General features: G+C 44.3%; 1 protein-coding gene across 1 annotated transcript; it reads right to left on the bottom strand.

Annotated features, from left to right (window-relative positions):
• Window positions 1–1,386: 1,386 nt before the first annotated feature.
• On the bottom strand, window positions 1,387–2,508 carry LOC134344148 (uncharacterized). Its single transcript, XM_063043511.1, has one exon. The coding sequence runs from the start codon at window positions 2,506–2,508 to the stop codon at window positions 1,615–1,617; it is 894 nt and encodes a 297-aa protein (XP_062899581.1). The 3' UTR covers window positions 1,387–1,614.
• Between the last annotated feature and the right edge of the window lie 24,289 nt (window positions 2,509–26,797).

Below are 26,797 nucleotides of genomic sequence, written 5' to 3'. Positions count from 1 at the left end.
GCAGAGTGGAAACCACAGCTTCAACAACCGGGCCCAGATTTTTTTTTACGTGGGCTCCCGTGAGCATCTAAGATGCTAATATACTTTATTATGTGAGCGTCAGACTCAAGAGAATCTTCTGAAACAAAGGGCTTAGTTAATGACATAACATTGAGAGCCTTGAGGCTTGTTGGAACTCAGCCTGGAAAGTCCCTCCCACAGACTGCAGAAAAAGGCATAAGAATATTGTGTTGTTCCATCTCACAGACCCAGCCAGCTGGAGGGGGTCTAGTGTATCAGCTGCCATTAGTCTTTCAATGGTTCCTCCTACCTCATGGAGGAATATTCTTGAGCCATTTCCCTGCGGTAGAGTTCTCACTAAGCTGTCCTACTCAAGAGGTGTCGAGGCTATTAGTTTGAACTCAGACAGGTACCTCATCTCCATCCCTCTATAAGGAGAAAAGAGAAGCAAGTGTCTCTTTCCTTTGGCTTTCCTCAGCTCACAAACTAAATTCAATAAGATTCACTTTCTCCATCAGTCATGAGTAAAAGCAGAAAATGGTGGAAATACCCTCCAAGTCAGGCAGCAATTGTTGGTGGGGGGGAAGAACCAGAGTAAAATTTGTTGTCATATGCACAAGCACATGAATGCACATGTAGCTTCCTGGTAAGCCTCAGGCTCACTCAACTCCCTTTTGTCTACGGGGAGCAGACTTCCACCCCACCAAACTGGGTAATCAAGTGTGTGTGGATGCCATGTGATCCTGCCAAATAACAGACAATACGCCATATGTGATTAAATGATTACACTTTATAGATCTTACTGGAACTATGTAGTTAAGAGAGATAAAATATAAAAGGAAAATAAAAAGCGCCAAACTTATCAAAGTTCAACGACTTCGTGCACAACAGTTAGAGCTCAAGGAACGGAGTCTCCTTTCCACCATGCGATCCCCTCCGACCCCCTTGACCTGCCGCCTGGGACCAACCACGGCTGTCGATCAGACACTCCACACGAGTCTGTCCTCATCTCCTCTCCTCGCCAAAGACCCTGGGCCTCGGACTCCCGCTCGGGGTCCGTCCCATCGGCCAGCTTACAGCATCGCGTCTCCTTTCTCTGTCTCCATCGCGCCTTCTGCCTCAATGCCCGCGAAAACAAGAGCTTACAGACACACAAGAAAGAGTAACATTTATCCCAATTGGTTCATTCTTTTCTTATCAATAATATAACCCAAACAAGCAGAGAGAGAGAGAGAACTTACTTCTCAGTTATTATTACAGAAAAGCCATTTTAATTATAACATAACAAAAAGCCATTTTGTTAGCCTTCGCAGTAACATAAAAGAAGAAACCCCTTACACTCTCTCCCCACCAAATAAAGTCCTGTCCTCATGACTTCTAAGTAACTCGCTAACCCTTCCGGCAGACACAAAAACCCAATCCAGGTATAAACAGTCACATTGCTCACCAAACAGTGGACCTTACGCCCTGTTCCATGGGCGCTACATAGGCCAACCTATCTGGGAGTTTCCTAATCCTCTGAGACCTCCATACCCCCTCACCTAATCCCTTCAGGCTCAGACACTACTGGGGATACCTCGGATCTGCTTGCCAACTCCTCTCTCAATCTCTCACTCATGTCCCCACTGCAACTTGGAGCCCCCTGTCCCGTGTCCGGGGCCCCGCTTCTTTTCCTTCAGAGTCCTGCTGTAACCCAGGCTGCCCACAGCCAGACCTCCCCACTGCACCTGACTCAGTGAGGGAAGGGCGAACGGTCTGTTCCTCAATCAAGGAGAAGTTAGCAAGAGGCAGCATGTACCACACATCCCGCACATCATCCTTCGATGCCATATTCTTCCACATTCTCTCGATCGGTAGCTGCTGTTTGATTTTCTCCAAACTGAAGCACTTAGCCTGGGCTGCCTCTGCAGTCTCTTCAGCCTCCTGCAGTCGAGACGTCAGCCTCTTCTCTGACTCCTCCAACTCTCGCCCCAGTCTCAGCAGTTCTGACCCACGCTTCATGTCCATCTCCATCTGGGATGCAGTTACACCACCAGCTTCTTCCAATCTGTTCTGGATCGATGTCTTGAGTTTCTGCTCATCCTTTTGAAGGCTGGTCATTGTTTCATCTCTCTGGATTAATTCATCATTACATGACCACAGTTTCAGCTTGGAATTCTGTTTCCCTGTCTGCACTTTGACGAGCGTGAACTCCAAGTCTTCATTGGTTGTCCGGGGCTCCGGCACTCGCCTCACATCATCGTCCCCCAAGGCGAATCCAAACCCTAAGCAATCATCCACATACGCCAAAACTCCAAACACCTCCACATCCCCCATGGTCTTACCCATGCCCCTCAGGAAGGTTGCAGGGGATCCGGATATGCCCTGTGGCATCTTTTTGGATCGGAAGAATCCTAGGGGACCTATAATGGCCGTCTTCTCCTTGTCGACCTCACTCATTGTGTTCTGGCAACATCCACTCCTCAGATCCAGCACATCAAACCACCTCACACCATTCAGACAGACCATTGCGTCTTTGGCCCTCAGGGCCGTATTCTGGTCAATGACAGTGCGCCTGTTCAAAGTCCTATAATTCACACACACGATGCCTACGTCTTCCACGACCACAGGGTACAGTCACTCCAACCTCTCTCTCACCGAAGTGTCTTCAGCAGTCAACTCCCCTCCCTCGTGGTATTTCGGAGTGTCTACTAAGAGGGTCTGACCCTCAGATACTTCCCCCAGGCCGTACCACAATCGGCTCTCATTTAAACTCAGTACCGGCCCAAGGCTGCTACACAAGTCCAGACAAGCAGCTCGAAACACTGGGTGCACAGACAACGCCCCCATGAACTCCAGTTTCACTGACCAATAATCGTCTTCTGGATAATCACTGGCACTGGTACCCCAAATCTCCAGTGCCTTTAATGTTGTCAAGGGTAAATGCTTCAGAAACCAGTTGTAAAATGAACTGACAACTTGACCTGCTCCCCAGTGTCGAGGATGGCTTTAGCATAGCTTCCATCTATCCGTAACAACACACGGGGGCGTGGTCCCTCTAAGCCTTCAGGAATAGGATCTTTTCCTTTCGGAAGTTCCTTGGTACATTGCTGGGAACGTGCTGCCCCAGAGACCCCAAACCGTTCCCCCACTGGGCCTCCACAAAGTTTCCCGACACCTCTCTGATCAGCTGAACGACTGAGGGGGAGGCAGATCCCCTTAAATGATCCCCCTGGCACTGCAAGCAAATTAGCTGCCCTCCTAGCCAGAGAAGATACACTGAAAGCTTTTCCCCAATCTCCTGACACAGGTATGGAAAGCCCCCCAGGCGCTGCATTTTTCTTCCAGTCGAACCAGACGCATTTTCCCCTGCTTTCAGATAACTGGCAGCTGTCACTATGGTGTAATTGAACCTGACAGTTCTAACACCATCAACAGCCCGCCTACTCAAACTTTCAACCAATCCCTGTCGCTCTCCCTCAACCGAGCACTGCCACTCATCTAACTGAGAGATCCGCTCCGCCCATGTCTCGTACGCCTCCGCCCATTTAGGGGTGGACAATATCCCAAAAGCCAGGCGGAGCCTGCCATAGCTGGAACATTTATTCACAGACTCTACCTCCGAATCAGACCACTCTTTCCTCTCTCTCCTAACGGTATGGACAGCCCATGGCCCCACCTCACCTGGGGCACAAATAGACACTGGCAGTCCCACCACCAACTCGTCAGCACTCGTCTGAACTCGAACAAAGACCTCCGGGGTACCAACAGCCACCCCACCCAACACGCATGCAGCAATAACCAGCAATCCCACAGAGACACACATTACTAACCGCAATCCCACAGAGACACAGCAGCACCGATTTAAACAGGGCAATCACACAGCACCCCACTGAATCCAGTCTCGGACAAAGCCCCCAAATGTAGCTCCCTGGTAAGCCTCAGGCTGACTCAACTCGCTTTCGTCAAGGGGGAGCATCCTTCGGCCCCGCCAAACTGGGTAATCAAGTTTGTGTGGATGCTGTGTGATCCCGCCAAATAACAGACAATACACCATATGCGATTAAATGATTACACTTTATAGATTTTACTGGAACTATGTAATTAATAGAGTTAAAATATGAAAGGAAAATAAAAGGTGCCAAACTTATCAAAGTTCAAGTAGCGAAGTCTCCTTTCCACCATTCGATCCCCTGCCCCCTTGACCCGCTGCCTGGGACCAACCATGGTGGTTGACCAGACGCTCCACACAAGTCTGTTCTTGTCTCCTCTCCTCGCCGAAGACCCTGGGCCTCGGACTCCCGCTCGGGGTCCGTCCCGTCGGCCAGCTTACAGCATCGTGTCCACTCTCTCTGTCCCCATCGCGCCTTCTGCCTCAACGCCCGCGAAAACAAGAGCTTACAGACACACAAGAAAGAGTAACATCTATCCCAATTGGTTCATTCTTCCTCTTATCAATAATATAACCCAAACAAGCAGAGAGAGAGAGAACTCCCTACATCGCAGTTATTATTACAGAAAAGCCATTTTAATTATAACATAACAAAGAAGCATTTTGTTAGCCTTCGCAGTAACATAAAAGAAAAAACTCCTTACACACAGATGAAAAAATTAGACAGCATTACAGACACATAGCATCATATAAGCAGCATTTGCAAGAACATTAAACATATATTATACATAAACTTTAGAAGAAAGACCAGAATTAGAATATTTTTAAAAATCCATTTTACTGCAAAGTGATCAAAACAGTCATAGTGTAGCTAAACCCTTGTGATTAGGGTTGTGCCAGTTGGTTCAACAACCAAATGGTTGAAAGGAAGTAATTATGGCATGGGACTTCAGGATTCTGTACCTCCTGCCCAGTGGTAGTTGCAAGGAGATGGCATGGCCTGGAAGATGGGGATCTTTAATAGTGGATGTTGCCATTATACTTCATTTCAACTGGTGGACCTCAGAGTAATGTGTACATTCAGGACTGGGACTGATGCAGGTTTAGAGGCTCAAGGATCAGAGTATTTGAAGATCAGGTGGGTTTGGATTCAGGCACAGGATCAGCAATGTTCTTATTGAATGGGGTAGTAGGGCTAGAGGGGCTGACTGGCCTATCCCTTCCTGTGCTCTTGCCCTTCCAGAAAAATTGATCCGACACAATCAAAGTCAAAATATTCACCACAATCAAGGGCACCTCCGTCTGCAGTCCTGTCAGGCAGAAGACAGAAAAGCTTAAGAACATGTACCACAAAGCTCAAGGACAGCTTTTACAAACATGAGAAAGTCTGTAAATGCTGGAAATCCACACAAAATGCTGGAGAAACTCAGCAGGTCAGGCAACATCTGTGGAAATGTTTCGGGCTGAGACCCTTCATCAGGACAGATCTTATCCCACTGTTGTCAGACCCTTGCACGGACATCTCATTACACTACAAATGACCATTTGATCGACCAATCTACCTCATCGTGGATCTTGCATCTTATCTACCTGCACTGCACGTTCTCTATCAGTGTAACATTACATTCTACAATGTTTTCCTTTGAACTCTCTTGATGTGCTTATTTATGGCATGATCTTCCTCGAAAGCATGCAAGACAGATGTTTTTCACTGTATCTCAGGACACCCTTTTCAGGAAGCATTGGCAACGTTGCCTCGTTTGAAGGAAGTTGTAACACACTGACTGGTGCATGATGCTTCACAGGCAGTGGCCTGGCCTTAGGCCACAGACAATTCATCAGTACAGAACAAAGATCTCCTATTTGGAGCCGTGAGATGGTCACCTCCCTCTAGATAGAACATAGAACATTGAACAGTACAGGGCAGGATCAGGCCCTTCGGTCCCTCAATCATGTGCTGTCCCCGTGCCTATTTCCTTAGCGGGCTTCACCGGTGACTGTTGTGGACAGTCAAGCTGTCAATACACTTGATGCAGAGAAACACACAAAGGAGCTGGAGAAACTCAACGGATCAAGCAGCATCTATGGGGAGAAATGGACAGTTGGCATTTCAGATCAGGGCCTCAACCCAAAATGTTCACTGTTCGTTTCCACCTGACGCATTGAGTTCCACCAGCTCTTTTGTGTGATGCTCCAGATTGCCAGCATCTGCAGTCTTTTGTGTCTCCAATTAACTTGATCTATCAGTGTTAGTCCTCTGGGCCCCTGACTTGCTGGCTGTTCCCATGTGCATTTTTTTTTGTCATTTTTAAATAAAAAAGCAGAAAGAGTGAGATCTAAAAAGGTTATGTTGTGACTGAGTACAAACACTTCAATGTGCCCCTTTGATTGAGACCTTCGGAATCAACATCTGGACCATCATGTCACATGCTTGTAATTTAGTAATGTTGCTGAGAAACTGCGGCATGGATTTAATTAATCTGGGTGGATAAAAAGGATTTATCTTAGAAACAGCAGTGAGATCTGTGATCTGATAAATATTTCCACAAGGAAAGCTGATTGGACAACCTACAGTGGATTTTGTCACTTGTAAGTTATAATTTAGTCTTACAGCCGGTAGTGTTTCTCACATCTCATTGCCGGTCCTTTTTAACTCTAATCAATGCCGTATGGTCCTAACGTGCATTTCAAGTCTGGGTCTTTTATCATATTCCAACTGCAGAAGATCAGATTTGCCTGCAGAGCAGAGACCCGTTCTGGCTCTTCCGAACAAACACGTGACCTGATTCAGGAGGAGAATTCGAAAGCCTCGTGCTGTCTCTTGTTGTTGCCTGCACTCCCCTACCCCTTTTTCTTCCCCTTCTGCCTCTCCCCTTCCTGATATTCATGGAGACAGGACCCTCCTTTTGCAAAGGCATCCTCAGAAATTGGAGTCAGAGAGCCCCAGAGTTATACAACATGGAAACAGGCCCTTCAGCCCAATTCATCCCGTGCTAACCAAAGTGTCCATCTGGGCTAGTCCCATTTGCTTGCATTTGGCCTGTACCACTCTAAACCTCACCTAACTTTTCAACGGTGGGAGGAGAAGATGACGGCGCGACGCAGCTCGCAGCAGCCACTCCGGTGGTGATGTCTGTTATCTGTCAAGTAGGGTGCTGTGCACAATCCTGATTTGATGGAGGCAGATGTGAGAGCACGGAGGAACATCTGGTGAAACTTCTGAAATGCCTGCTTCGCTACCGCCGCTACTGTGTGATCCAGAATCTCTGGAGGGGACGGCCTCGAGTCCTCGGCTTTGCTTGTTGCTCGGCGGCCAGGGGCGGGGTCGAAGCGCTCAGCAGAGATGGTGCTCGGTGCTCAGTGTCGGAGGGCTGGTCGGAGGCTCGAAGTTTTTTGACAGACTCAGAGTCGGCTGCGGTTGGGTGCTTCCAATGGTGCAGCATCGGCAAGTTTGCGGCACTTGGAGGTTCATGGCAGGGAGAGTTTCTCCCTTCTACCGTCTGCGTGAGATGATGAGGCTATCGGAACTTTGAGACTTTTTTTTACCGTGCCCATGGTCTGCTCTTTATCAAATTATGGTATTGCTTTGCACTGTTGTAACTATATATTATAATTATGCGGTTTTGTTAGTTTAGTCTTGGTTTGTCCTGTGTTTCTTGTGACATCATTCTGGAGGAACATTGTATCATTTTTTAATGCATGCATTTCTAAATGACAATGAACGAGGACCGAGTGTCCTCATAATCTAATCTAATCTAACTATGAACCAGTCTAATGTCTTTTGAACATTGCAATTGTATCCACCTCTGACAGCTCACTCCATGTATGCATCATTCTCACTCTGAGAAGGTTGCCCTTTAGATCCCCATTGAGTCTTTCCCTTCCCTCCTTAAATCTATGCTTCCCTAGTTTTTGACTCCATTACCTTGGGGGAAAAAGAACTGTAACAATTCGCCTTATCTTTGTCCCTCAGGATTTTATGAATCTCTATAATTTCATCCCTCAACCTCCTTTACTCCAGGGAAAATAGCCCCAGCCCATCCAGTCTATCTTTATAATTCTGTCTCTCTCTCTCCACAGAATCTGCCTGGCCTGCTGGGTGTTTCCAGCAGCTGAAGCTTTTTGATTTTCAATTACTTTTGGAAAAATATGATTGTACCTGGGCCAAAATCCAGCAACTCCTTCCCAAACAGTCCTATGGGGAGTGCCTTTACAGAGGGGCCATGTCTGTTGAAGGAGGCAACTCACTCCCACCTTCTTACAGACAAGTTGGGATGGACAATAAATGATTCTCTTTCCATCCAGGCCCATGAACTGATGGTTTTTATTTTAGAAGAGCAGCGCCAATTGTTTATTGAAAATCTTGAGGTAGCTTTGGATTTTCTTGAGACTAAAACTGCGGCAGGTTTTATGATGACATACAAGCTTGTGATTCAGAATTTGGAAGAAGCATTGGATCTGTCGAGGGTTTCTGTGCAACTTTGGAAAATACAGATAAAGCATCTCACACCTGAAATATTTATTCTCTCCCTCTCTCTGTCCACAGATGCTGTCTGCCCTGTTGTGTGTTTTTCTGATTTTAACAGAGAACATACTGAGAACATTAAAGGTAGAACACTACAGCATGATATAAGCCCATTGGTTTGTGATGTTTTGATGACCTTTTAACCTATTGCATGATCAATCTGACCTTTCCCTCCTATGTAGCTCATAGTCCTTTGTTTTTCTTAAATCCGTGTGCCTACCTAAGAGTCTTTCAAATGTCCCTAACATACCAGCCTGTACAAACACCCCTGGCAGTGCATTCCAGGCACCCAATACTCATGTGAAAAACCCACCTCTGTCGTCTCCCCTAAAATTTCCTCCACTCAGCAAAAAAAGATGTCCTCTAGTAATAGCAGGCATATATCCAAATTTTTGTTTTGGACTTTGCTTCCCAGCTTTTCCCTAGCAGCCATGGTCTGTTGGTAGAATGAAAACCTAAATGCCAGATCACTACCTCGAATTAGTTCATGTTCCAAGCCCCATGAGACAACTTCTGTGAGCAGTCATTGGGACCTTGGGAACGGATTTTTCATAACACATCTGGATTGATTGTAGAATCACAAGGAGTATAATTTTGATGCTGAAGAAAGATTTTTGATACTGGCCCAGGATGATCCAATACTTTTACAGTGAAATTCTCAACACACTCGCTAACTTTTTGGAAGAACCGCCAAACAAAAAGGCTGCGTGAACTGCTGTGTGTTTCCAGTATTTCCTGGTTTAGTTTGGGAATATGAAATGAACTGTGCATTTACTAGGTGTGTGTGATTCCTCTTCCTGAGAAAATAGATCAGTTAACCTTGAAGTGTAAAACAAGGCCATGTTTGGAATATACAGAGTGCACTATAGCACAAGGACATTCCACCCATTCTATCTGCACTACCCTTGAAAGAGTTTTCCAATAAGTCCTACTCTTGGAATGTAGTCTGCAAAATTTTCCCTTCAGATACACATCAGACTCTCTTTCAAAAGCACAAGTCCTGGGGCAGGGTTTCGACTGAAACGTCAACAGTTCTTTTTGCCCCGCTGAAGCCGTTCAACGTTCCTCCAGCAGATTGTGTGCTGCTCCAGGTTCCAGCACCTGGAGTCTCTTGTGTCTCCATCTTACTGCTCCACGGTGGAGTCCCTTCAACTGTACGTTGACACTGAGTAAGCTTTCCTCCTCCTCCTTCCAATGGGGCCGTTCTGAGAGACCCTCTCTCACTGCTCCCCTCCTGTGCTTTCTAATGCTCTCTCGCTCTTCCACCACATTCCTACCAAGTCTCACTACTAAAGCCATGAATCCTTCCTCAGTACTTATCTTTGGTTCTGATGTAGGGATTGGACGTGAAACATCAATAATTCCTTCCTCCCACCACCCCCCACCAACAGATGCTGCTCAACTGGCTGAGTGCTTCCAGCAGGCTGCTTATAATTCCCTCTCATGAGCCAGCATTGAACCTACTTCCATCCTCCTTCAGCTACTTCCCTTCAACCACTGGGTTCTTGAACCAGTTGGCACAGGATCATTGGGGACCCAAGCCATCCCAACCACAATCTATTCCAGCTGCTACCATCTGGGAAATGGTAACACAGCATAAAAGCCAGGACCAACAGGCTCCGGGACAGCGTCTTCCAACAGGCCATCAGACTGATGAACTCACGCTGACTTGAGTGTACTCTATATGACATTGACTGTTCTATTTATTATAATTTATTATAAATTACTATGATTGCACACCGCACATTTAGATGGAGAGTAACGTAAAGATTTTTACTCCTCAAGGATGTAAGAAATAAAGTCAATTCAATAATCACTGCAGTTTAGCAACACCTTGACCAGTATTCTCACTCAGCACTAGAATGGACTTATGGTTTTTGGTCTAATTGTGTTCTTTCTTGTAAAAATTATTTGTATTTATGTTCAATCTAAGTTTTTTTTTTCTTGAGAATGCTGCTTATTTGATACTAGGTGCCTGTGATATACCCCAGCATTCCGGTGGACTGGGCCGATGAGATCAACTACAGGAGCCAACAGCCAAGAAGGCGGTGCTGCATGGCTTCATGGAGAACGAAGGGCATGTCAAGGCACAGAATGCATCATGGCTATCCGCTGCAGCCGAGGAAGTCCCCAGTCGTGATGACCAGTGGACCAAGATTTTTGAGGCTGAGAGAGTGGAACTGCCTCATTGCAATGGCTTTTTCACTACAAACTCCTCCCACACAGGTTACCTCACCATCGGAAATGACAAGCAACCAACAACATATGCCTGTGATGCAGCTGTAAGTAAATTATTTCATTGTCCCTCTGCACACATGTACTTGTGTACATGACAAGAAACTGGACTTTGACTTTGATGGCAACTCAACTCTGTTTCTTCTGCTAGTCCCACTGACCTGTGTCCTCTGGTTACGTTTAAACTTCCGCAATGGTGCTGTGAATAGCAAGAAGAGGGGGATAAGATTTCCAAGTACGTTGCCCAAATAAGGTGCATTTATTTGCCTGGTGGGGCTTGCCTGACCATTAGTGTTCTGCTAACCCTGATAATTTGTGCATAAGGGACTGATATCAGGGTATAATACATGGCTGAATACAAGGAAGCAGTGTGTCGAGGCTGATGGAGACACTGCCTTGCATGGCAAAGACCTGGGCTCAACCCTGACCTCAGGCGCTGTCCGTGTGGAGTTCGCAAGCTTTCACTGTGACTGCATAGTCTCCAGGTCCTCAGGTTCCCTCTGTTCCCTCCCACATCTCAAAGGCATGCAGGCTGGGAGGTTATTTTGTTTTTAGGTTTATTAGCACCGACATACTGTATGGCATGAAACTTGTTGTTTAGTGGCACGACATAAAAACACAGTGAGTTACAACGAATAAATAAATAAATAGTGCAAGAGAGGAATAGTGAGGTAGAGTTATTGGGTTCACAGTCATTTATACAGAAGGGAAGAAGCTGTTGCTGAAGATTGAATGTGGGTCTTCAGGCTCCTGGATGGTGAGGGTCCTTAATAATTTCCCGGAGTGTGTGGGTAAGTGGTAGATTCTGGAAGAGTTGATAAGAAAGTGGTGTCAATAACATGTGGGATTAGTGTAATGGGTGGGTTGATAGTCAGCATGAACTCTGAGGACCACAGGTCCCGTTTCCATGTTGTCTAGTTCAATCACTCTATTCCTGATACAGGGACGGTTATCAATTATATATCCTTCTTATCTTATTGTGCCAGCTAAATTTATTTATCAATAAGTTGATAAAGGTCCTCAGCGGAGAGAGGTGTAATTGTTCTTTCAAGCCGCAGTGTCAAGCTGTAACACTCGAAGTCTGCCTTCCCGAGTTTCCACCAAGGTCAGGATCACATTGTTCCATTCCAGTCTCCCTGCTTTCAATAAACTGCACAGGATTTTATCCAGAGCTCCCTGACTTCCGCTTTCACTTCCTCTTGTAAATTTGAATGCCGGCCATCTGGGCCTAATCCATTATAAATATTCCAATTTCTTAATAAGAATCGCCTTTGTTTGCCTCTATTTTCATTAACAATCCTGCTGGATTCCTAGCCAACTTAATTACAGCATGTGGGATATTACTGTCATAGATCTACACAGTGATGCAGCATGCCAGGAAGGCCATTTGGCCCATTGTGCCCATGGCAGCCCAGTCTGGTTCTCAGAAGGAAGACTCGTTATTTCTACTTTCTGTATCCCTAAGCTCTGCTACTGTTATCCTAACTCCCACCAGGTCCCTTTCACGCACCACCCCTGACCTCAAGATAACCAGTAATTCTACTTTAATGTTATTACTCTTCTTTTCAAATCCCTTTCCCTGGCCTTCTAATATCCGTAAGCTCCTTGCACAGTGAAGCCTTCCCATATCTGTGTGTTTCACTAACATCTATGCTTCACTTCACCAGTGCTCCTGAGCTGCAGAGCTCTCTCCTAGACCTCCTCACCTCTATTTGTCCTCCTCTAAAACACATCTTCGAAACAACCACTCGTATTCATTAGCAATAGTAAGTGTCTCAATGTTGAAATCTCCCTCATAGAGAGAAACAACATAGAAACATGAGTCTGGGCTGACCCATTTACACTAATCTCACTTTATTCTTCCTACATTCCCATTAATTCCTACTAAATTGTCCCAATCTACACAGTATGGACAAAGTACAGTGGCCAATTGTCCTGCCATTGACCCAAAATTCTATTTGTTAATCGTTTCCAAGGCTACAACCTAAGTGGAAGTTGAATTTGTTGGAGATTCAGTGGGAAGTGTTAGTAGGAGGGGCCTTCACTTTCTGGAATTTGGGCATTGTGAGATGATCACACTGACAGAAATAAAATTCCTGAAGGTTTGCAGGGTGGTGGGGAGTGCCGATTCTGAATGTGTTGCAAAGTAGAGGTGGGTCACAAAATGACTTATTTGCCTTTTAGGACTGAGAAGAAGGCCATTTTTTAGAAGCTGAGGAGCTGTCACTGTGAGTATATTCAAAACTGGGATTGGTGGATGATCAGGGGACACTGGAAATGGTCAGAAAGGGGCTTGAAATAGAGGATTTGCAATGATCCTTTTAAATGGTAGGACAGGTTTGTGGGTTGATAGATTTCTCCTGTTTCATTAGCAAATTCGTTGTAAGTTACACAATGCTCAAATCCAGATGCAAGTGAAGCAGTCCGTGCCTATATTCAGCAAGATCTGACCAACACTCAGGCATGGGCTGATACGTGACAAATAACTTACACCATCGATCAGCAACTCAACATGACTAGGTACATAAACACCATGGTTACAAGGGTTCGATATCCTGCAGCATGCAACTCATCTCAGGATGCCCCAAGGCATTTCCACCATCTTACAAGGCATAAGCCAGAAGTGTGATGAAACATTCTCCACTTGTCTGTATGACTGCAGCTCCAACAGCTCCCAAGAAGCTTGACACTATCCACAGAGCAAAGGATCTGTTTGATGTATCCCATCCACCATCCTGAATATCCATTCCCTCTACTACCAGTGCACAGCGCTGGAATGTGTACATCTACAAAATGCACTCGAGCTAACCACTCCCGGTCCTATCCTGGTCCAACCTGACCACGGCCAATCATGACCATTTACAAATCAATCACTTTCTCTGAATTCGCTTTTGTGTTGTATCTTTGTCTTCTCTGTGCACAGTACAGGCCCTTCAGCCCACAATGTTGTACTGATCTTCCAACCTACTGCTAGATCAATGCAACACTTCCCTCTAAAATACACCTTCATTTCTATAGGGGCATGACTGAGAACATCCTGACCGGCTGTATCACTGCCTGGTATGGAAACTGTACTTTCCTCAATCGCAGGTCTCTGCAGAGAGTGGTGCCGACAGCCTAGCGTATCTGTAGATGTGAACGTCCCACTATTCAGGACATTTACAAAGACAGGTGTGTAAAAAGGGCCCAAAGGATCACTGGGGACCCCAGTCACCCAACCACAAACTGTTCCAGTTGCTATCAACTGGAAAACAGTACCGCAGCATAAAGGCCAAAACCAACAGGCTCCAGGACAGCTTCTTCCACCAGGCCATCAGACTGATTAATTCATGCTTACACAACTGTACTTCTATGTTATATTGACATACTATTTACTATAAATGACTATAAATTGCACACTGCACACTTAGATAGAGACGTAACATAAAGATTTTTACTCATCATGTATTTAGATGTAAGTAATAAAGTCAATTCAATTCAATTTTTTTTCATCCATGTGCCTATCTAAGAGCCTCTTTAGTGTTCCTAATGTATCTACCTCTCCCACCACCTGTGGCATTCCACACACCCACCATTCTCTGTGCAAAAAAACTACCTCTGACAACTCATTCCGCCAACTAATGAAGGCCAACACATCATATGCCTGCTTAATAACTCTTTCAAATTGCATGGCAACTTTGAGTGATGTATGGATATGGATTCTAAGTCACCTCTGTTCCTCCATAGTGCTAAGAATCATGCTATTAACCCTGTACTCTGCCTTCAAATTTCCAAAGTGAATCACTTCATACTTTTCTGGATTAAACTCCATCTGCCACTTCTGCATCCTGTCAATATCCCATGGTAACCTATGACAACCTTCGACACTATCCACAACTCCACCAACCTTTGTGTCATTGGCAAACTTACTAACCCATTACACCATTTCCTCAGCCAAGTCATTTATAAAAATCACAAAGGGCAGGGGTCCCAGAACAGCTCCTTGCAGGACACCACTGGTCACCGATCTCCAGTCAGAATGTGCTCCGTCTACTACCGCACTTGGCCTTCTGTGGGCAAGACAATTCTGAATCCACACAGCCAGGTTTCCCTGGATGCACGCCTCCTGACTTTCTGAATGAGCTTACTATGGGGAAACTTATCAAGCACCTTATTAAAATTCATATGCACCACATCCACTTCTCCAAGTTCATCAATTTGTTTTGTCACTTCCTCAAAGAATTCAATCAGACTTGTGAGGATCCCATCGTAAGCTTGGAATAGTGTGTGTAATATTTTACTTTGAGCCTTCAGAGCAGCAGCAGTTGAACTTCTTGAGCCTGGTGTTCTGTTCAATGTGATCTGCCTCTTGCCTCTGCGATACTCACAACCTCACCTAACCAGGCCAGTCCCTAAGGAATGCAATTCAAATGGTAGCAATGTGGGCTGTAGTTCTGGGGGTTCATTCCTGCCTCTGACTAAGACAGTTGTGACTTCAAGTCCCACTCCCGAACATTCTGGGGAGTAGACTGGAAATGTTATAGGGCCAGTCAGTCCACTGAGAGAACAAGAAAAATCACTGAAGAGAGCACTTCGAGGCTTGTTTCATTGACATGGCTGTCTTTTCGATCAAAATATAGGGGAAAAGGATCGTTCTGTGGAGTTGGGTGACAGTTCAGCCATAACATTAGTGAACGGCAGAACACAATGGGCCCTTCTACATTCATCGATTCTCAGTAAATCAGGACTAGGAGGGACACTGTCTTCAGTTTAAGTGTTCTTCTAACAGTTTTGGAGATTGAGCACCAGAATCCAGGCGCACACCCGCTGCAATATTGAGGAACTGCAATAGGAGGCACTGCCTGTTTGAAGTACACAAACTGAAGACTGTGTTCCTTCTAGTCCTGATGATTTCTGCTGTCTGCTGGTCGGATCTGAGATCCTCCAACCCCCTGTAAACCTCTGCTGTTGATAGCCAAACATTCCCAAGCCTGCCTGCCTGTCCAAGCTCTCCTCACTTCTGTTATCCCCATGATGCCTTTTCACCTGGTTCCTTAAGGTTGTTATAGCAGGGGGTGGTAATGGGTATAAACTCTTATTAAATGTTCCCAATGGCATATGACTCAAATAGTCTCTTCCAGGCAACCACCTCCAGCTCCTGGACTTCACGTGTGGCTTAGCTACTAAGACAGAGCCGTTTCTACGGAGAGGAGAAGGGGCAAAAGTGGGTGACTGGCACCTTAAAACCAGTCACTTTGGGCAGATGGGGCTTATCAGCCATGGTTGGCAGCTCATCTAGGAGAAAGAAAACTCTGATCTCAAACCTCCGCTGCCTTGCGGCTATACCCACTCACGGGGAAGGCTTCGGGCATGAACCTCGAGGCAAAAAATCCAGAGCTGGAGTCCCTAAGGCAGTCCTATGTTGAGTTCAATGCCGACTGGCAACTCCTGCGATGCTGCCAATGTCAAACTGTGGCTGTCTTTGGGTTCATCAGATGCATGGAGAGGGGGAGCTTGCTCTCCATATTGTAATGCCCTGGCTTGTGTATTTAGACAGCTAGAACACAACATCCCTGGTCCACCCTGACCTACGGAGGCCTCAGCTGCTCTCACTTCCCTATTTTACTTTACTTTATACTTTACTGTCACCAAACAATTGATACTAGAACGTACAATCGTCACAGCGATATTTGATTCTGCACTGCCCGCTCCCTGGATTACAAATATTAAATATTTAAAATATTAAAAATAGTAAAAATTAGTAAATATTAAAAATTCAAATTATAAATCATAAATAGAAAAAAATACTAAAGTATTTACTGAAAACCACTGAATGTGAAAGAGACCATTCTCCTCTGCCGTTCGCTAATGTTATGGCTGAACTGACACCCATCTCTATAGACCTCTCCCTTTCCCCTATACTTCAACTAAGGAGACAGCCAGGTCTCTGAAACAAGCCTCAAAATGCCTTCTTCTCTGATCCTTCCTGTTCACTCAATGAACTGTCCAACACAAAAGCATCCCTGGACTAACCCAGAAAAAAATAATCAGGTAAACTTGTTACTGGAAAAGCCAAAAATAAAACTGGCATTTAAAATATACAAGTCTGTGGATTTCATGCAGCGGTTAGGAGATCCTCTGATTAAACTGGTGTTGGTACTGGTTTATTATCGTCAAAGGTACAGTGAAAACTTAGTTTTGAAAGCCATCTCTTTCAAAATATCAGTACATCAAGGTAGTACAAAGGTAAAGCAAAAACAGAATCAGAATGTAGTGTTGCAGTTGCAGGGAAAGTGCTGTACAGCTAGACAATAAGATGCAAAGACCACAACAAGATAGATTGTGAAGACAAGTTTGTTTTTAACATACTAAAGGTCCATTCAAGAGTCTTATACTTCCAGGGTGCCTGGAGGCGATCTCGTGCAGCCCAGCTTGATGGATACGATTAAATATTCCTGGTTCCGCCTGATACACAGCTGAGAATCACGACGGCTTCCAAGGTCTGTACAGTTAATAAAGATGTCTTCATATGATTGACTAATCTGTCGCTGCTTAAAACCGATGGAAACAATGGTGGTTGTGGCCATACTTCTCGTTGGAGTCCTCATGGGAAACATGGCTGCCGATCAGGGATACAGGTGGGTTTAAGAAAATTGGGTTTTCAGCTCCCAAGACCGACTATCTTGCTGGCAAATGTACAGAATCTAGTAAATAAAATCGAAGATCTCAGAGCTAGGGAGCTGTATCAGAGCGTCGTTAGGACCGCTTGTGTCCTCTGCTTCATGGAATCCGGGTTAACCCCTTCTGTGATGGACAGAGCAATTCAGATTGACGGGTTCACGATGCACCATCAGGATAGGACTGTCGAATCTCTCAAAAGCAGAGGTGGAGGCGTATGCCTCATGACCAACTCCCCTTGGTGCACAAATGTATCGGTGTTGTCCCGATTCTGCTCTCCAGACCTAGAATATCTAGCAGTAAAGTGCCAACTATTTTATCTGCTGTGGGACATTTCTGCGGTTGTTTTGGTAGTGGGGTACATCCCACTTCAGGCCAATGCCAAGCAGGCTGTAGATGATCTGAGCAATGGGATCAACATGCATGAAACAACACACCCTGATGCCTTCACCATCATTTTGCCATTTTGGGGGATTTTAACCAGGCCAGCTTGAAAAAGGTCACTAAATAATTACCATCAACAAATCACTTGTATTACCAGTGGAAGCAACACACTGGGCCACTGTTACACTTCCATCAAGAATACCTACCATGTTATTCCATGCCCTCACCAGAAAGTCTGATCACCTGGTTGTACTTCTACTCCCTGAGTACAGGCAGAGACTGAAGACCGCAGTACCAGCAGCGAGGACCAAGAAGGTTTGGACAAGGGAAGCACAGGAGCGCCTACAGGACTGCTTTGAATCGGTGGACTGGACTGTATTCAGGGATTCATCTTTGAATCTGGATGAGTATGCTGCAGTTGTTACTGACTTCATTAAAACCTGTGTGGATGAGTGTGTGCCCACAAAAACTTGCTGCACATTCTCGAGCCGAAGGCCGTAGATGAACCAGGAGGTTTGTTGTCTGCTGAGGGCGAGATTTGTGGCATTTAAGTCTGGCGACTCACAGAAAAAGAAAAGCAGGTATGACTTGCGGAGGGCTATTTCAAGAGCGAGAAAACTATTCCAAGCAAGGTTGGAGGTAACATCGGATGCATGTCAACTCTGGCAGGGTTTGCAGGACATTACTGCCTACAAAGTGAAACCCAATAGCATGAATGACAGCAATACTCCACTACCAGGTGAGCTCAACGCCTTCCATGCCTGCTTTGAAAGGGAGAACACAACTACAGCTGTGAAGATCCCGGCTGCACACAGCGACCCCATGATCTCTGTCTCAGAGGCCAACATCAGGCTGTCTTTCAGAGGCTGAACTCTCACAAGGCAGCAGGCCCCAGTGGAGTAACTGGTAAGGCTCTGAAAACTTGTGCCAACCAACTGGCATTCAAGTATATTTTCAAACTCTCACTACTACAGTCAGAAGTTCCCACCTGCTTCAAAAAGGCAGCAATCATACCAGTACCTAACAAGAGTAGTGTGAGCTGCCTTAATGACTATTGTCCAGTAGCACTCACATATACAGTGATGAGATAATTTGCGAGGTTGGTCATGGCTAGAATCAACTCCTGTCTCAGCAAGGACCTGGACCCACTGCAACTTGCTGATCACCACAATAGGTCTACGACAGACACAACTTCAATGGCTCTTCACATGGCCTTAGACCACCTGGACAATACAAACACCTACGTCAGGATGCTGTTCATGTCTATAGCTCAGCGTTTAACACTATCATTCTCACAGTCCTGATGATAAGCTACAGAACCTGGGCCTCTGTACGTCCCTGTGCAATTGGATCCTTGACTTCCTAACCAGAGGACCACAATCTGTGCAGATTGGTAATAATATCTCCTCCTCACTGATGATCAACCCTGACACATCTCAGGATGTATGTTTAGCCCACTGCTCTACTCCCTCCATGCCCAGATATATTTCATTAGGAGTTTGAAGAAATTTGGTTTGTCACCTAAAACACTCAAAAATTTATATAGATGTGCCATGAAGAGCATTCTGACAGGCTGCATCACTGTCTGGTGGGGGGGGGAGGTGTTTGTGGGCTACTGCACAGGACCAAAAGAATCTACAGAAAGTTGTAAAATTAGTCAGCTCACTGATATCTTAGGTATTTGGCTCCGCAGTATTCAAAACATCTTTTAGGAGCAGTGCCTCCGGTGTTCTTTATTAAGGACCCCCATCACTAAGGACATGCCCTCCTCTCGTTGTTCCTGTCAGGAAGGAGGTAGAGAAGCCTGAAGGCTCACACTCAGGAACAACTTTTTCCCCTCTGCCATCCGATTCCTAAGTGGACATTAAACCCATGAACACTATCTTACTTTTTTACATATACATTATTTCTGTTTTTGCACTATTTTTAATCTAGCTATTTAACATGTATATACTTACTGTAATTGATTTACTTGTTTATTTTTCTTTCTTTATTATCATGTATTGCATTGAATTGCTGTTGCTACATTAACAAATTTCACAACACATGCCAGTGATAATAAACCTGATTCTGATTATAAAAGTGGGATAGAAACTGTCCTTGAGCCTGGTGGTATATATTTTCAACCTTCAAGATTCAATCAAAGGTTCAAAGTACATTTATTATCAAAGTGTGTGTACAGTTTGCAACCCTGAAATTCGTCTTCCCACAGACACCCACGAAACAAAGAAAAACATCAAACCCCCCAAAGTGCAAAAAAAAAGAACAAATCACACAAACAGCAAAAAAAAAGTGAAAAAACACAGAATATAAAACAACAAACCACAAAGCCAATGAAACAGACCAGGAATGTTCAGTTTCAGCTCAGTTCAGTTCAATCTAGTGCTGTGTAGTTCGTTGACTACTAGTCGTAGAGACAGTCTGCCCCAATCAAAATTGCACAAATTAGCCACAAAAAAGGAGCAACCAGAAACTAGAAACACATCATAACATAAACTACAGTGTCTAATCCATAAATTGCTTTGATTAAATCGTGCCCAAGCCCCAAGACTCCAGAATCTTCCTCCAGCAGTTATGAGCGAGAGGGAGAGAGAGAGGCCAATAGAATGCAGACACCTTCCAGGAGCAGCAAGAGAGAAACCGGCCACTGCGAGGCAGACGGCTCTGAACACCTATTCGTCTTCCGCTCTTGTTCTTGTTGACTTCAGTCTTCCTCGATGCTTTAATCAGTGAAATTCCTGAGAAATGGAGTCAACCATGGGCTTGTGCCCAGTCTCCAGGCCACACACTTTGCTTGAAACCTCACCACCTCCCTCAGAGGCAGCAAAGTACCAGATCGCTCAGTCGGCCCGAAAACATGCCATCAAAATGTAGCTCACAGACTGCAATGGCGGCAGATCTATATCTGAAAGAAGAAGCAAAGGAAGTAATATTGTGAACTGTCTGAAGGATGTCACCCTTGGTGGCGTTGTTAGTTTGCGCCAACTTCTTTTGTGTTTTCTGAAAATGGCCTCAGAAATGAGTGCTGTAGTCCCAATTTTTCATACCCTTTAATAATGCAGATTTATCTTGCTCAATATTCCTATGTCTGAAATGTCAGGCCAAAAATGTAACCCCTAGAAATGGGTGTGCATTGCAGAGTGACTGAGCCGAGACTCATCACTACCACAACTCCTTTTCATGTGGGATCCAAGCAAGTCTCAGTGCAAATGTGGTTACACAACACAATCCATCCTCCGCAGACAGGATTGTCTTGAAGCCCCACCAAGTGAAGGGATCAGTCTTCAGGAACGCAGACGTGGCTTTTTGAAGACACAATTAAACCATCGAATGTTTAATGTGATATTTTAAAATTCTCACCCTCAGCACTCAGAACAGTGAAGAGAGGCTTCAGTCAGAGAAAGCAAAGAAAAGCTCAAGGTTAGATTTTTTTTCCCTTCCCTTCTTTATACCTGCTCAGCCAGGATGGTAGTGATGCCAGGCAGGATAGTGGAATTTCCTCTGGCGGGATGAGGGAAGGCAGGGAGACCCCTAGTGTCCCTCACAACTACAGCTGTGAGAAGTGCATCCAGCTGTAGCTTCTAACAATCTGCATTAAGGAGTTTTAGCTGGAACTAGATGAACTCCAGATCATTCAGGAGGCTGAGGGGGTGATGGGTGGGACATAGAGAGAAGTAGTAACACCCAAGGTGCAGGACACAGGAGACTAGGTGATAGTCAGGAGGAGGAAAGGAGCCAATATGGAGTACCCCTGTGCTGTCCCCCTCTACAACAGGTATATCACTTTGGATAATGTCTGGGGGGGTGGGGGGGGGCAGGGTTGACCTAACAGAGAAAAATCACAGTGGTCAGGTCTCTGGCACGGAGTCTGGGAGTCTGGGAAGAGGGAGAAGAGGCACGCTGTGTTGATATGGACTTGTTAGCTGGGGAACAGACAGGAGGCTCTGTGGGCGAGAATGAGATTCCCAGATGGTTTGTTGCCTCCTGGGTGCCAGGGTCTGGGATGTTTCAGACCGAGTTCTCAGCATTCTTAAATGGGAGGGTGAACATTCAGAAGTTGTGGTCCATGTCGATACCAATGACATGGGTAGGAAGAGTGACAAGGTTCTGCATAGGGAGTCAGGGAGTTAGCTGCTAAGTTAAAGGACAGGACCTCCAGGGTTGCGATCTCAGGATTGCTACTCATGCCACGTGCTAGTGAGACCAGAACTTGGAAGTTTAATACATGTCTAAGGAGTTGGTATAGGAGGGAGGGCATAAGATTTTTGGATCACTGGGCTCTCTTCCAGGGAAGGTGGGATCTGTACAGATGGGAAGGTTTGCAGATGAACTAGAGGGGGACTAATTTCCTAGCAGGATGGTTTGTTAATGCTGCACGGTGTGGTTTAAACTAGAATTGCGCCAGTACAGTTAGTGGACAGGTTGTGGAGGCAGATGTTGGTAAGACCTCAGACATAGTTAAGAATCGAATGGTTGAGCATGGTGCACCTAGTGTCCTGAGCTGCGTATATTTCAATGCTAGAAGTATCCTCGGAAAGGCGAATGAGATGGCGTAGCTGGTTAACAAAAAAAGGCAATGTGTAGAGAGGAGAGGCTGTTGACAGGGCAAATTTCAGGCATCAGGATGAGTTGCAATGTAAAATGTAAAAGCCAGACAAAATTGAAAAGGGTGAGTACAGGACTGAAGCTATTATTGAATGTGCGCAATATACGGAATGAGGTAGATGATTTTGAATCACAGTTGCAGACTGGCAGGTAAAATGTTGTAGACATCACTGAGTCACGAATGAAAGAAGATTATCGTTGGGAGCTGAATGTCCAAGGATACACATTGTATCAAAAGGACAGGCAGGCAGGAAGGCAGAGGGGGTGGTTTTGCTCTGTTGGTAAAAAAATGAAATCAAATCATTAGAAAGAGGTGACATAGGGTTGAAAGGTGTTGAATCATAGTGGATAGAACTAAGGAACTGCAAAAGTAAAAAAAAAATCTTGATGGGAGTTGTATACAGACCCAAACAGTAGTAAGGATGTGGTCTACAAATTACAATGGAAGATAGAGAATGCATACCAAAAGGGTAATTTTACAATAGACATGGGGGATTTCAACATGCAGGTAGTTTGGGAAAATCAGGTTGGTGCTTGATTCCTGGAAAAGGAATTTCTAGAGTGCCTATGAGATGGCATTTTAGAGCGGCTCTTGGTTGAGCCCACTTGGGGCTTAGATACTCTGGATTGAGTGTTGTGCTATGAACCAGAATTAATTAGAGAGATTAAGATGAAAGAACCCTCTGGGGCAAGTGAGCATAATATGATCAAATTCACCCCGAAATGTAAGAAGGAGAAGTTAAAGTCAGATGTATCAGCATTACAGTGGAGTAAAGGGAATTACAGAGGGATGAAAGAGAAGTTGGCCAGAATTGATTGGAAAAGAACACTGGCAGGGATGACGACAGAGTAGCAATGGCTGGAATTTCTGGAAGCAATTGTGAAGGCACAGGATAATTACATCCCAAAGAGGAAGTATTCTGAAGGAAAGATGACTCAACTGTGGCTAACAAGATAAATCAAAGCCAACATAAAAGCCAAAAATTAGTGGAAGTTAGTGGATTGGGAAGCTTTTAAATACCAAGAGAAAGCAACTAAAAAAGTCATTAAGAAGGTAAAAATGGAATAGGAAGGTAAGTCAGCCAAGAATAATAATAAAGAGGATACCAGAAGTTTCTTTAGGTACATAAAGTGTAAAAAAGAGGTGAGAGTGGATATTGGAATGCTGGAAAACATTGCTGGAGCGGCAGTAATGGGGACAACGAAATGGCAGGCAAACTAAGTAAGACATGACAGTCCTCTCTGAAGGAACTGCAGTGGAAAGAAGGAGCAACTTCGACCTCCTTGGTGTCAACATCTTGGAGGACCTAAACTGGAGACATAGGTGCACCCATGCCAGCTACTTTCTCAGAAGTTTAAGGACATGTAGCACATCCTCAAAGACTCTGGCAAACTTCTGCAGATGTGCAGAGAGTAGGTTCTGACTGGTTACATTACAGCCTGGGATAGAGACTCCAGTGCACAGGAATGCAAGAGGGTGGAGAAAATAGTGGACTCAGCGAGCTCCACCATGGTTTCAGCTTTCTGCACATCCTTTCTTTCTTTTTAAATCTTTTGATTAATTTTCAGAATTATAAACACAGTAACAATGTTGATACAAAGAGATTGGAATAATCTTAATAAACATATACAAAAAAGATTTTAAGTAACATAGGTATAATAGACTTCCAAACTCATAATGAAATTAGTCATAAAGAGAAAAAAGAAATAAAAAGAAAAAAATATATATATAAACAAAGAAAAACCCCAAAAGAAAAAAAAAACTAAATACTAAACGCCAAAAAAAAGCAAACAGAACAAAACAGGGCTAGATCAATATCTTGAACCAGACACGTTCAGTAATGTTGTCAACTCCGCTCCTCTATTTGTATATTTTAAGTTAATAAAGAAGATTCGGAAAGGTCAAATTACATCATATGAAAATGTTGCATGAAAGGTTTCCAAGTTTCTTCCAATTTAACCAAAGGATCAAAAATATCACTTCTAATTTTTTCTAAATTTAAACTTAATATAGTTTGTGAAAACCACTGGAATGTAGTAGGAGGATTGGTTTCCTTCCAGTTCAATAAAATAGATCTTCTGGTCATTACGGTAACAAATGCTATCATCCAACAGGCTGAAGAAGGCAAAGATCTATGTTCTACCATTGGCAATCCAAAAATTGCCTGTAATAGGATGGGGTTGTAAATCAAAACATAGAACTGTTGAGATAATATCAAAAATATCTTTCCAATATTTTTCCAAAAGAGGATAGGACCAAAGCTTATGAGTTAAAGAAGCCACCTCAGAGTGACATCTATCACAAATAGGGTTTATATGGGGATAAAAATGGGCTAATTTATCTTTAGACATATAGGCTCTATGCACTACTTTAAATTGTATTAATGTATGTTTAGCACATATAGAAGTACTAACTAATTGAAAAATTTTATCCCATTTCTCTATAGGTAGACAAAGTTGAAGTTCCCTTTCCCATTCATTTTTAATTTTATCAGATATACCTGGCTGTAATTTCATAATTATATCATAGATAACTGCTATTAATCCCTTCTGAAAAGGATTTAAGCCTAACATTTTATCAATGATATCAGTAGGATATGAAGTCGGAAAGGCAGGCAACGTAGTATTTAAAAAATTTCTTATTTGTAAGTATCTAAAAAAATGGGATCTAGGCAAATCAAATTTCTTAGATAACTGCTCAAAAGACATAAAACAGTTATCCAGAAATAAGTCACGAAAACATGTTATGCCTTTTCCCCACATTCAAGGACATCTACAAGAGGTGACGTCTTAGTCATAGTCATAGTCATACTTTATTGATCCTGGGGGAAATTGGTTTTCGTTACAGTTGCACCATAAATAATAAATAGTAATAAAACCATAAATAGTTAAATAGTAATATGTAAATTATGCCAGGAAATAAGTCCAGGACCAGCCTATTGGCTCAGGGTGTCTGACCCTCCAAGGGAGGAGTTGTAAAGTTTGATGGCCACAGGCAGGAATGACTTCCTATGACGCTCTGTGTTGCATCTCGTGGCAACGTCCATCAGGGACCCGCCCACCGTCTGGGTCATACCGTCTTCTTGATGCTGTCATAAAGCAGGAGGTACAGCAGCCTGAATGCCCTCACCTCCACGTTCAACAACACCTTCTTCCACACAGCCATCAGATTCTCGAACAAATTGGAGAAACCCTAACATTGTCTCAGGCTATATTTCTTTCTCTAGCAATTTTGCACGACCTTGTTATTTATTTATGCATGTTTAAATTGTGTATAACTTGTGTTAATTTGTGTATAAATTGTGTTAAGTCCTGATGAAGGGTCTTGGCCTGAAACGTCGACTGTACCTCTTCCTATAGATGCTGCCTGGCCTGCTGCATTCACCAGCATTTTGTGTGTGATGCGTTAATTTAAGTTTATGTTATCTTATGTTTGTCATGTTTTTAATGCCGCTGTAAAAAGCTAATTTTTATGGCATTTATACCCTCTTTGTATGGCTGCCCATGACAATAAACTTGAACTTGAATTTGACAAAATAAGGAAAGATAATGCTGGAGAAGCTCAGCAGGACAGGGCTATCATTTTAGGCTGTAGACCTTTGGTAAAACAACAGCATTTATTTGTGTGGCTACCCTGACAAACAATATTTTTGAGCAAAGCAATTATCTGTAGATGCTTGAGATGGGAAATAAAATCGCTGGGGGTTCTGAGGCTCTGAAGAGCTGTTTCTCTCTCAGCTGCTGACCTGCTGAGCATCGCTGTTGTTTCCTGCTTTTATAGTGGTGTTTTTCGCTGAGTCTGCCCTTGGCCCCTGTGACAGAGGAGACAGTGTGAGCAATTAGATCTGGGCAAGACTCCCTGCTCGACCTGCTTCTCAGGTCCAGCTGTGAGAACATCTACAAATGGGTGCTCCTCACCTGAACGTCGCTCCTCCTGGGACAAGCCAGAAAGGAGATCCACATTCCAGGGCTCATTACTGGGAGAGGAATTGTGGTTGGTTCTCTACCCAGATTAAGGACTTGGTTCTGATTGTCACAGGCATCCTCTTTTGGCACAAAGATACAAATTGTATCTGAATGAGCATGCCAGCTGAAAATGGTAGGCATGGGCTGGGATCACAGCTGAGATGCATTAACTAATTTCCAGGGAGTTTCCCCTGAGATCCTACTTAAATATATTAATGTCATCAGGCATTTATGACCATTCAATCTGGTCACGCCCATCTCTTTTGGCTAGCATGCATGAGTCGGGCTGAAGGGGCTGTTACTGTGCTGTATAATTGTATTGCTCTTCCCAATATTCAGCCACGCAGCCCAGAGAGGAGTTGAGACCAGTATAGATCACCTTGGGTGATGAGGCAGGTTTGACGGGTTGAGTGGCCTTCTCCTGTTCTTATATTCTTGTGTTCTGTAGAGCAAGTCAAAATTAGCATTTCCTACATCAGGATTAAATTTGCCAGATGTAACTAATGGATAATTTATTGCATGGCATTTTGCCAGCAACATTCCAGAGTTGGCAG

This window comes from Mobula hypostoma, chromosome 1 (genome assembly GCF_963921235.1).
Source record: "Mobula hypostoma chromosome 1, sMobHyp1.1, whole genome shotgun sequence".
NCBI classification, from domain to species: Eukaryota; Metazoa; Chordata; class Chondrichthyes; order Myliobatiformes; family Myliobatidae; genus Mobula; species Mobula hypostoma.
The sequence above is the reverse complement of the archived record's forward strand: the minus strand, read 5'-3'. Positions and strand labels throughout refer to the sequence as shown.